Source organism: Ranitomeya imitator, chromosome 3 (genome assembly GCF_032444005.1).
Source record: "Ranitomeya imitator isolate aRanImi1 chromosome 3, aRanImi1.pri, whole genome shotgun sequence".
Classification (NCBI taxonomy): Eukaryota; Metazoa; Chordata; class Amphibia; order Anura; family Dendrobatidae; genus Ranitomeya; species Ranitomeya imitator.
In genome coordinates, this window is record NC_091284.1 from 501,794,949 (window position 1) to 501,808,234 (window position 13,286).

A 13,286-nucleotide genomic window follows, 5' to 3' on the forward strand; every position below is an offset into this window, starting at 1 on the left:
AAAACAGCTGAAATATGCCTGAAAAGATGTGGGCTCAGCACTGGAGCTCACATCAAAGGGTGGGAGTACAAAATCGATGTACTATTACGCCAGATGTCGGAAAGGGGTTAAAGGGGTTAATGTCAAAAGAATGTAAGGTTAAGCCACATGAAAAGGGACTGACTCTAAATAACTAATGGACTGATTCTAAATAAATAAGTTGTCATTGCTTCAATTGTCAGGTTAGTTGAAGAGAGTCTGTCTAGCCAAAGACAAGCAGAACTGGAGCTCATCACTTCAGGCTTGAGACCAATCAAAGTTGATCAATTACTAGATATACTACGTGTGTTTTTGTAGACATGCACATGTTCTCTATAAATATAGGGCAGGCTCACAGATTAGATTTCCTCTATAGGCTGTCATTGTGACTGTTTAGAAGGAGAATAGTTTGGCTGCTTTGTCTTATAGTCCTGGTTTCACAGGACCTAATAAAGTTATCACTGGTGAAAGGAAGGCTATCACATAGTATGACACTTAATATGACACTAAATGCTGATATAAGTATGGGCAAATATTTTTTGATCATCAAATGACATCCTTATAAATAGTTTTATGTTTGCACCATTGACAATAATTACTTATGTTCTCACAGTGTTTGCTTCTTAGTTCATGTCTATACCTGCTTAAAAATCAGAACAAAAAAGGCCAAAGCAATTTTAATTTGATGTAATTTACAATATAGATTTATTTACTGTTTTATTCATATGTTTGTTGTGAAGGATTGAAAAAAACACTTTGTGTTTTGAATTTCAATTTAGAAATGTGGAATTATTCAGGGGGACTTTGCCCTTAGACCAAAACTGACATTGTGCTTCAGAGCAAGTGTTTTTCAATGATAGGACTGATGAAAGTTGGAACAATGGCAGTATGATGCATAATGCTGAAGGCATTCACAAGGAACATTTGTTCTCAAAATAGCTGGCATTAAAAGGAGGCAACAATATGCATGCTGAATAAAATACAAACATTCATGGTCCTTTAATGGGCAAGGGATCCTTTTAGTATGCTATGTTTCGACAAATGTCTTATTATTGAAGTTTGAACTAAATTTCTGGAATTCCTGTCATTTAATTATTCTTTAAAAAATGAGATGTATTTTAAGAGCTGATAAGAAAGTTGAAAATTGTTATTTTTTTTACTCTTGTGGCCACATTTTGTTCTCACATAAGCAGTGCTTTGATAATATTTTAAAACTGGCCTTAAAATAAATTGTGTTCTTAGCCAAGAAAAATATTTTTATTTTATCCAAAAAACACTAGGAAAAATAAAATAGTTATGGTTCTGGGAAGAAGGGAAGTGAAAAACAAAAACGCAAAACCGAAAAAAGCTCCAGGGGTTAAGGGATTAACCCACAAGCTCACTGTCTCGGGGTAATACTCGACACTGATCTCTCCTTCAAACCGCATAGCCACGCCTTTTCCACTTCCTGCCACCTTCAACTCAAATATATTTCACGGATCCGTACATTCCTAAACCACGAATCTGCAAAAACCCTAGTCCATGCCCTCATTATCTCCCGCCTCGACTACTGTAACCTCCTACTCTGTGGCCTCCCCTCTAACACTCTCGCACCCCTCCAATCTATTCTAAACTCAGCTGCCCAACTAATCCACCTGTCCCCCCACTATTCCCCAGCCTCTCCCCTCTGTCAATCCCTTCACTGGCTCCCCATTACCCAGAGACTCCAGTACAAAAGCCTAACCATGACATGCAAAGCCATCCACAACCTGTCTCCTCCATACATCTGAGACCTCGTCTCCCAGTACTTTCCTACATGTAACCTCTGATCCTCATAAGATCTCCTTCTCTACTCCCCTCTTATCTCCTCTTCCCACAAATCACATACAAGATTCCTCTCACGCTTCACCCCTACTCTGGAACCCTCTACCACAACATATCAGACTCTCACCTACTATCAAAACCTTCAAAAAGAACCTGAAGACCTACCTCTTCCGGTAAACCTACAACCTGCAGTAACCACCGATCGACTAAACCGCTGCACGACCAGCTCTACCCTCACCTACTGTATCCTCACCCATCCCTTGTAGATTGTGAGCCCTCGTGGGCAGGGTCCTCTCTCCTCCTGTACCAGTTGCGACTTATCTTGTTCAAGATTATTGTACCAGTTTTTATTATGTATACCCCTCCTCACATGTAAAGCGCCATGGAATAAATGGTGCTATCATAATAAATAATAATTAACTATGAATTATGGCTTTAAAGGGAACATGTCAGCATATTTTGGCTATCTAATCTGAGAGCAGCCTAATGTAGGACAGAATATCCTGGAATAAAATGGCGTATCACTTAGTTTACTGGCTTGTGCCACAATCAGAGTCTTTAGACTTAGAATGCAGCAAAGCTGAGAAAGCTAGCCCAACCCCCATCAGTCTCTATATATAGAATATCTATAGATAATAATATTCTTATCAGAGGAGGGGGAGGTCTCGAGCTAGCAGTCATGCAATTCTGGAGCTGCTGTAGTTAGGCAATGATAATCACCAGGTGATAAAAACTTCAGTGTCAGTAAACAACAGCACACAGCTTATTTTTGTTTTAACCTTAACCTCATGCTGTCCTCCGATAAAACATCAAACAACTTCTATTTGGACTATCTACTAATGCTAAGACAGTTGAATACTACATTTTTCAGTGTGGCACCTATTCTCCGAAAATCTAATACAACTGATTTATTTTCTCATTTCTTTTTGGACAAAATTTTAGGAGGAAATTCATAAGCTTTGTGCTATATCTAGAAATGTTGTGATTTTTTGTCATACCTATAAGCCATGCACAAGTGGAAATAATGCATAGGATTTCAATCCCTCTATTTATATTAAGTGTTTCATAAAGAGTTAGATGGTTCATTTCTTCATCTTTATTTTAGTGAATATATTAAAAATGTTTAAAGATTTTAAAGAATATTGTTACATTTATTCTAAGAAACAACATATTTTGCTAATCTGATAATTTAGAATTAACGAGTGCTAAGAACTAAAAACTTTAATCTCCTGATACACAAAAGTAAAATACACTAATTCATTACAAAAGCAGAGCTTTCATAAGCCTTACCAGTTTTTGACCAGTGAGGCCTTCAAGAAGATCCAAAAGTCTTCTTCCATCTTGAAGTTCACTGAAGAGATCTTCAATTGGATGTTTCCCAAACTGAAAAATAAAACAATATACGGTAAACGTTTTAAATTCAATTATATTATATTATCTTGCATAAGAACATTTCATTTTTATTATTTAACAATGTTTGGATTTTTCAGATTCAACCCAAATTCGGACTAACATAAATACTGTATACAGCTGAATGAAGAGATCCAATAATAATAAAAATCTTTATTAATAACATGATAAAAACAATTTAGTATAAAGAAAATTGGTGGCGCTTGCTACACTATTTCCTTGCAGCAGATATTGTCACAGTACCACTTTACTGCGTCGTGTACTAAAGGTAATATAGATAATAATATATCCGCGCTAGGAGCAATACCCTTTCATTAAACAATGGACCAATGAATAGCCTGTCAAGTCTTAATTACCTATCAGCCCCACTTTTATCTATGGTTGTACCTTTCAAGCACCATATAGACCTTCAGTCTTTTTCATTCAGTTTTACCCACTGGGTGTTTTTTAATGTAAATTGCCGTCCCAATATGGATACTATAATATAAAGAATATTTCAATATTATAAGGGCGCACTTGCTAAACAAATCCTACCAAGAGGATATATGAAATCTATATAAAAGAAAAACGCAAGGAACTGTATATGGAACAATAAAGTTACACCGAAGAAACTAACCCGAACTACGTTACCTCCTGTGATCCGGTTACTTTCTCTCTATTGCGTTGCTTAATGAAGTCCTCCTCCTATGGTCGGACCTTCAAGTGAGTTCGGGAGCTTCGGCGGGCGGTGAACGCTGCTCCGGCCGGAAGCAGCGCTCTAACACGGCCGCTATTTGTGTTTAGGCAGCGTGAAATAGCTGCGCGCTGTGAAAGTTAGCCGCTAGGTATCCCGACAGTGCAGGACCTAGCGTGACGTCACAGTCACGTGAGCACACACGTGACCGGCTACGGATAGCACAATAGACCAAAAGCCGACGCGTTTCGGAATAAACGTATTCCTTCTTCCTGAAGAAGGTCCTGCACTGTCGGGATACCTAGCGGCTAACTTTCACAGCGCGCAGCTATTTCACGCTGCCTAAACACAAATAGCGGCCGTGTTAGAGCGCTGCTTCCGGCCGGAGCAGCGTTCACCGCCCGCCGAAGCTCCCGAACTCACTTGAAGGTCCGACCATAGGAGGAGGACTTCATTAAGCAACGCAATAGAGAGAAAGTAACCGGATCACAGGAGGTAACGTAGTTCGGGTTAGTTTCTTCGGTGTAACTTTATTGTTCCATATACAGTTCCTTGCGTTTTTCTTTTATATAGATTTCATATATCCTCTTGGTAGGATTTGTTTAGCAAGTGCGCCCTTATAATATTGAAATATTCTTTATATTATAGTATCCATATTGGGACGGCAATTTACATTAAAAAACACCCAGTGGGTAAAACTGAATGAAAAAGACTGAAGGTCTATATGGTGCTTGAAAGGTACAACCATAGATAAAAGTGGGGCTGATAGGTAATTAAGACTTGACAGGCTATTCATTGGTCCATTGTTTAATGAAAGGGTATTGCTCCTAGCGCGGATATATTATTATCTATGATAAAAACAATGTTTAGAAATAAAAAAAATGCAAGATGAACGTAACAGCAGAGTGCCTAGTAATCGCGCCCCCGAAAGAAGCTGAATTGCAAAACGTGCGTCAGAGTGAGGGGGAAAAGTATGCTCCGTCCTGCAGGTAGCACCTTCTGGCCTTTTACTTAGGTAACAGTTTTGTTTAAGCTAATACTTACAAGCTACAAAACTTGCACAGTCTGATATAACCTGTTCTATAGCCTTGCAAGCTGCATTTCCCTATGTAGGGGTTTATATCTTTAAACCTGACAGCTACAGAACATCATTAATAACATATATCTCCATCATATATATTTATCTGTGTCTGTTCACATCTGTTCAGGATCCTATTTCTGTTCCTTGGCCATATTCCTTGCAAGTGTGGTTACCACCTTTAGATATATAATATAATTTATTTATTTTACATCTTTGATACTACGACTTCAATATATTCCACACCCCTTACAAAGGATGTACAGGTTATACCCCCTGGGCACTGTTATTATGGTCATCCTGCATTTTTCAGATTTTTAAACATTGTTTTTATTATGTTACTAATAAAGATTTGTATTATTAACGGAACTCTTTGTTCAGCTGTATATTTATGTTAGTCCGAATTTGGGTTGAGTCATTTGTTTCAAGTGCCATTGTCTATATATTTTTGGACACCATTGTATTGAATCAATTGGTCAGATTCAGCAATATGCTGGACTATGACAAAAAATACATATAATTTTGTTATTTCTTGGTGGCTTAGATTAATTTCTAGAGAAATTAACTTAGTTAAAAACACTTTGAAGCCAATTTAACGGTTTGAAACATTACTAGGGTGCAACTATGTTTAGTGGAGCTTTGCAGTGAGGGCATGGACACCTGCAGCCTGACAAATTGTCCATAATTTATGCCAAAAAAGTGGCATGAATTGTGGCAGAAAAGTACTACCGCTAATGACAGAGTCCTTTTAAAAATCTGTCTCATTATACTTCAACAGATCCTGGATCAAGACTTGTGTGCAAAACACCATTCTTCAAAAATTGGGGTGTATTTGTTTTTCTCAAAGTTTCAGTGAGTACATTTTTCATACTATAATGGTAAAAGTTCAAAATAGAACTCATTTTTGCTTGGTGTTTAATGCATTCTATAATGCAAATTTTATATTGTTTATTCTATTTGATAAAATAATTAGCTAAAAGAGTTAATGAGCTACAGATATTTACTATATCTTTTGTAGAAAAGCAGAAACACTTGTAATAACATTTATTACAACCACAACTAACTTTCCAAAACAACAGTAGCTATCCAACCATTACAGGATATAAAAACTTGATCATAACTTTTTGGTGGATGGAATAGAAAAAAAATGTGTGAGATGCTTTTAATGACAAAACTACCATTCATTTCCTATCTGTAAATTTTTATGATTGGTAATCATTTTGCTTAAAAAAAAATAAATTTCAATAAATTCTTGAAAGGCTTATAATTCTTTTTTTTTTACATAATCCTAAGCTTATGCATTTTAATTTTGACTCAAAAAGTCGAGTGTTAAAATATTGTTCATACTTATTTTTTAAATAGTGTACCAATTTGGTTTTATTTTTTTTAGTATAAACATAAAAAATAGCAATTGATGCTAGCTGTTATTATATCACTTTGTAAAAAAAAGTCAACTAAGTTGAACATAACTTTCAATTTGCATTTAATGTAGACTATAATTATATTCAAAATTCTGCTTTGTTCCCTCTAAACAGCTCATGGCTATGGATTTGACAGTATGAAAAAAAAGAAAAGAAAAGAAAAGGAATTAACAAATTTAACAAAGCTCCAAGTACTCAAGGTGACTTTCTTTGCAAGCAATATATTTAATATTTGATTTTTTTTTTTTATAATTATTTCATATGGTTTTATACATTTAATAAGGAGTGTTTTAATCCTGAATGGTCACTTAACCACCAACATGAGTGAGTATTAAGATTATTTGGTGAATTGCTGATAACTTCAGTGTCATAGTGAAAATTTTAAATCCATACAAAACATATTGGGAGGTTGAACATATCACGTTTAAAATTGAACATTTGGGATTAATTATAGCTGGGGAAAAAATAAACTAATTATACAATAATTATAGCCTTAATCTGCAGGTCAATAGTGTTACTCACCTGCTCATAGCCGAAAGCTGTGGTAACAAATTAAATTTTTGTTCTCCATGGCAGCATGTGGTTTCAGTCACAGGGGCAGCACCAGCACTGATTTTGTCACTGCTTTGAACATACAGAGCGGCATCTGTAACTGCACCTCTGGTCCTAACTGAAACTGTCTCTGCATTAGTGGAGACTGTCAATCAGGGCCGGGGGCAGGGTTACAGGTGCCACTCTGTATTGTCAGAGCGGAGATTGAACCAGCACCGGTGCTGCCCCAGTAACTGAAACCAAATGCCTATCAGGGAGAATAAAGTTAATTTTCCCACTGTAACATTTGACTAAGTGCAAGCGCTGGGCAGGTAAGTAACACTATCATGCTTCAGATTAATCCCATACCTGCAGGTTTATAGTGTTTTTTTTTCTGGTGACAGGTTCCCTTTAAATGGAAATGTCTCAGCTCTTTGGTTATAGGCCAACTTTCCCTTGATCTTTTGCTCTACACGTTACTGAGTAAAAAAAAATGTAAATTTAAAAACACAGAGCATAGTAGTCAGTTGTCAGATATACCTTAATCAATGAACAACTGTAATGGACTATTATATCAAATGTTCTGGCTTTTAAATCTATTTGTTGCCCATTATTTGGCCCACAAAAACGGAGTGGTGCTTTTTAACCAGATATGAGTGGATTTCCTCAAATTTGCTGTTTTACTCAAATTTAAACATTTTGAGATCCAAAAAAAAATCTTGCCTGGCACTATATTCTACACTGCTGACGCATCAGCGAGCTGACATGATTTTGCATTGCCGTGTCATCTTTTTTCATAATACCCTACAGCTATAACCTCTTATCATAGCTTGCATGGGGGGTCAGTATCTGGGCTATCTAAGATCACCAGTTCGAATGAAGCACAGTTTTGAACGGCAGAGTCGTTTTCCATCTCCAGAGTCACTAGGTATGTCTCTCTCTTTTCTAGAGTGTAAGCTCTTATGGTCATTAGAGTCCTCTCTTTCTCTTCTGTAATGTGTAAGCTATTATGGTCAGCATGGTCCTCTCTCTCCTTTAGAGTGCAAGCTGTATGGTCAGCAGGGTCTTTTCTCTCTCTCCTGTAGATTGTAAGCTCTTATGGTGAGCGAGATATTTTCCCTCCCTCCTGTAGAGAGTACTTTCATATGGTGAGCGGAGTTCTCTCTCTCTCACCTGTTAAGTGCAAGCTGTTATGGTCATATGCATTCTCTTTTTCTCCTTCTTGTCACCATTTGCACTAATGTATTCACTGCTAATCACATTTTTGGGGAAATTTCCGGAAATTGGTGAAAAAAACCTTCAAAAGATCCACTAATCTTTACCCACAGCATAAAATTATTACAAATTAATCATATACATATCCGTACGTGATAACCAACAAAAAACTCAGCAACCCAGCTGTTTCAATATACAATAACTATGTAGATTTATTGTTTTAATATGAAGTCTTAAAAAATTCATTTATCTGATCCTCAATAGCAAACATGGCCAAATCCTTAACTAACCAATTAAGCTGAGCTATATCTGTACATACCATCTGACGAAGAATTTATAATTGTTTTTTATGTGATGGCTTCATGTCCTCTCACAGTTCACGTACATACCAAAGATTTGAAAGTATCAAAGGCATTTACATGCTTTAGAATACCAATGGAGGCTTGGATTTGTCACTACTAACAATCATTTTATTGTATTGTGCCAAATAACAAAGAAGCCATTAAAAATGATATTTATGTAAGAATTCTTTGAGAATTAGTCTTCAACAAGAATCAGTAGGAAGAAGCAAAGCCTTCATTCTTAGCTTTCTCATAAGCTATTTATCTGAAAGAGTCATTTATGTCACGAACAATGTTACATTCACAAATATAGCATATAATTATATCCAAATGAGGAATTTCAAAAAAGGAAATATCAAAGCGAAAAAATAACATCTAACTCAATGGCTATTATTTCTCTTCATATTTTGAACATGTGGTGTGTGATCATAGTATTAAATGCTTTACACTATTTCGGTGTGTCTCATTCACAGGGAATTTGAAACAGTTGTTATTCTGCCTTAGTAAAAATCACTTTCTTGAAGAGTCATTGCTACTAAGCACAAAATTTCCGGTCAATCAACTCGACTATAATTACAATAATGAATGCCTTATAAAGGATTTCTAAAAATACTTCAGCATCTGAAATATTCAAAGGGAAACTGAGCAAGCATTACAAAAATATTCCAGAATATTATTAAGTAGGATTCCTAAACTGCTGCTAGAAGAACCTAATCCACCAGTCATCATATTTATCAACATAGGGTTATCCAGCTTTATTTTACATGCAGCAATGGTAACTAAAAAAAGTGTGAAATACATTTCTGTGACGTAAAATCTATTTAAATATATCAGGCTTAAAAGCAGTTGGGTAAGTTAAAAAAATGCATTATATTTAATACCTGGAATCAAATATTCTTTTATGTCTGTAGCTGCAATCAAATACTGCATATGTTATTCCCTCAAGATGTTTTGCCAGGCTTTTTCCTATAGCCTCCTCAAGATCTTTGAAGAAGATGCAAGAGGAGATAAGAATGACCAGATGGCAAACTGTGACAGCTGGACAGTTAAGCTTTTAGGTGAATATATTTTTTCATTCACCATTTTGCTCATGGCAAAAATTTGAATTTTCCACCCCCCAATTTTGCTGAATTTCTGCAAAGAGAGTTGAAAATTTGATGCAAATACAAATAGTTTCAAACAAATTTGCTCAAATTTAGTAACCACTTTCCCTTAATTGTCCTTAAAACAATTTGACAGATTTTTTAATTTTAGATTAAGTGATCTGACAAAATTCAAATTTGCTAAATCATACAAATTTTACTGGGAAATTAATTTTGCAGTGAACTTATTATCTTCAAATTCAATGTTCCCTATTTGGCTGTGGGATCTTTGTAGTCCATAGAGCAAAAAAAAGTATGTAAAAGCAAAAAAAAACTTATACTCAAATCTCCTCTCAACTGTCCCAGAACCCCTGTTGCCTCGGGGGCCTGTTCAGTCCTCAAGGCCTCTTTTCTCTATAACATGATGACATTATGACACGTCGTGACCTCCAAGGTCTGGTCTCGGATGGAAGTACCATCCTGGAAGGAAGATAACGAAGCACAGCACGAAAGCATGCGCTGGATGCAATGACAGATGAGTGGTTAGGTGAGTATTTTTTGTCAACCTTTTCCTCTCAACAGTTGAGCAAGTTGGGAGCCATATTTTGCTGAATTTTCACAGAGCAAATTACAAAAATACATATTCTGGAGAATATTAATTTTTGGAAAATTTGAAAAGAATTAATTCCACTCTAATAAACTCATGCATTTCTAGCTGTTATGGTTTAGCAGTTATTTCTTGTAATCAGACACATTCTTTTCTGAAGTTACCCATTTATCTAATAATGCTATTTTAGGCAAGAATTATGACTTTTTCTTACCAAGTCTATTAGTGTTGCCCATTTGGGTAAGATATGTCTTTTGATAATAGAAAATGTTAGAGACTTGCAGTAACTTCACCAGAGAATTATTATATAGTTTTTCAGATTTGAATTCCATAAATAATGTTCATACGCATAAGATATTAAATGGGCATGCTTCAATGGGGAGGGATCATACATGAGCCCTTGGTAAGTCTCCTTCTAGAATGAAGAATTAGAAATATTTTTTATAATTTCAACATGTCTGATCTTCTTTCCCACAAAAACTCACAGGATGATAAATATTTATAAGATGCACCCGACCATAAGACGCACCCCAAATTTAGGGATGAAAATAGCAGAAAAAGAGATTTTTTTTAAGATGGGGTTCTGTCTTATTGTTCGAATTTAAGTAACTTGAGGGCTGGCAGTGATAAAGCAGGGTCACAGGAGGCATGGTCCCTTCCTCAGGATAAGTCCAGTCCAGTGTTGGTGGTGCTGATGATCGGTGTGGGCTGTGGGGAGTGCACATTAGCAGGGTCCCTTCCTGCTAAGCTGGGCGACACCGTGGCCTGGTGTCCACAGGGGGTTGCGGCAGTGGTGTGGCGGCAGAGGTGCAGTGATGCTGAGGCGTGGTGGATGGTATGGTGTACACCTGAGCAGGGTCTCTTGCTCAGGTGAGGTAATGCCGTGGCCCGGTGTCCAAGGTGAAAAGCAGAGCTGAGTTAATCACGGGTTCCTCGGTGGCAGTGGCCATCTTCCTGAGGCTGTGCATATGCTCTCCATGGACACCGGGCCCCGGCATCACCTCACCTGAGGAAGGGACCCTGCTCAGGTGCACACTGTACTGCCCACCACGCCTCAGCATCGCCGCAACTCTGCCACAGCCACAACACACCACTGCCACAACCAACCGGTAAGCCTGTGTTCGCACTGTAAGAGGCACCCCCCACATTCATCACAATTTTTTTTGGGAAAAAGTTTGTCTTATAGTCCATAAAATACGGTATATCCCAAAAAATGCATTTTTAGATCACTTAACTTCTTCACCACCTTGAGTTTTTCCATATGTGAGTTTTCATTTTTTTGCTTCCTTTCTTCCCAGAGCCATACATATTGTCCTATTTACTATAAGATTGGATAAATAAACATATTTTCTAGTATTTCTCCATGTTTCTTCATGTGCTATTTAGATATTGAAGAAAGATACACCTCTGTCATGCTGTTTTAGAACTATATATCACTTTGAAAGAGGGCAGTTAACGTACTAGGTTTATGTCTACATGATAATCCTTTGTCTTGCTGAAGATATTTTTTTAGACCTATTAGGGTGTGTTTCCATGGTCAGGAAACGCTGTGAGTTTGACGCTGCGTAGAGCCGCAGCGTCAAACACGCAGCGTCCATATGTTACAGCATAGTGGAGGGGATTTCCTGAAATCCCGTCTCCACTATGCATTAAAAAATGCAGGCGACAGATCCACATAAATGGACATGCGGCACGTCTTTTTAGAAAGCAGCATGTCTGTTTACAATGTGGCGATGCTCCGTCGCCGCACCGTAAATTACCCATAGATAAACATTAGATGCGGTAAAACCTCATCTAATGATTAATCACATGTGCAGTAAGTGCGTAAACACAGCTTATTATGCATGTCTCCTAATTTACATGCGGGCTTACCTGTCCCACCGCCGGAGGTACGTGTCCACTGCAGTTCTCGCAATGACTTATCTTATCGCGAGAACTGTCATGCACTTGACCGGGGGTTATCTCCAGTCACTAGTCTGTTTCTCACTATCAGCTGATCAGCTGATTGTGAGAACTCGGCAGTGTAGGTGATCACTGGAGAGTTATCTCCAGCGATCATCTACAAGCTCTGCTATGTCTGGATTTCAGGCATCCAGATGTAGCAGAGCTGGACTCGTCGTGTGACACTCGTTACTAAGGACTACGTCAGACTCAGGGAGTATACTGTTGTTGTTTTTTTTTTCTAGGAGACGAGGGCTTTGCTTGGATTACCAGTTCAATAAAAATATGGTTAAAACTGTGTGTTGTTTTATTTCATTAAAATACTTTATTCTGCATGTGTGTGTTTTATTAACCCTTTACCAAGTATAGGATTAGTAATGGATAGGTATCTTATTGTCACCTCTCCATTACTAAGCCGCCTTAATGTCACCTTACAAAGGTAACATTAACCCCTTATTACCCCATATCCCACTGCTACAGGGGAGTGGGAAGAGAGGCTAAGCGCCAAAATTGGCGCATCTTACAGATGCGCCATTTCTGGGGTGGCTGGGAGCTGGTATTTGTAGCCGGGGGGCCAATATCCATGGTCCATTCCTAGGCTATGAATATCAGCCCGCAGCTGTCTGGGTAGCTTTTCTGGCTATAAATTATAGGGGGACCCCCACATCATTTTTTGGGGGGTCCTCCTATATAAATAGCCAGTAAAGGCTAAATATACTGCTGCAGACTGATATTCATAGCCTGGGAAGATCCATGGGCATTAACCCCTTCCCAGGCTACAAACATCGGCCCTCCAGTCGCTGGCTTTCCCTCTCTGGCGCAAAAAATTGCGCGGGAGCCCACTCCATTTTTTTTCAATTTTTTTTTAAATTAAACACATATTGCTTTTAAGGCTGAGATCACATATGCAAGAAACTTGGATGAGTCTTGCATCTCAATATCCGGCACTGCCACCGGCACTCAGGAGCGGAGCTTGCGGCTGTACAGAAATACATACAACAGCATGCTCCACTCCCGAGTGCCGGCGGCAGTGCCAGATATTAAGATGCGAGACTCATCCGAGTTTCCCACATGTGTGATCCCGGCCTAACTCTTTATGTACCATTTTATTATATTTATTACTAAACATCGGGCATGGTATTATCTATCTATTAGTGTTGAGCGAT

The 13,286-nt window shown here is 37.8% G+C and overlaps 1 protein-coding gene across 1 annotated transcript in view; it reads right to left on the reverse strand.

Annotated features, from left to right (window-relative positions):
• The window catches only part of DMD (dystrophin), a 4,179,683-nt gene that overhangs the window by 3,424,380 nt on the left and 742,017 nt on the right, over positions 1-13,286 (reverse strand). Inside the window, exon 3 of the mRNA XM_069757653.1 lies at positions 3,112-3,204. Within this exon, the coding sequence (XP_069613754.1) occupies positions 3,112-3,204 (93 nt within the window). The remainder of the gene's footprint in view (positions 1-3,111; positions 3,205-13,286) is intronic.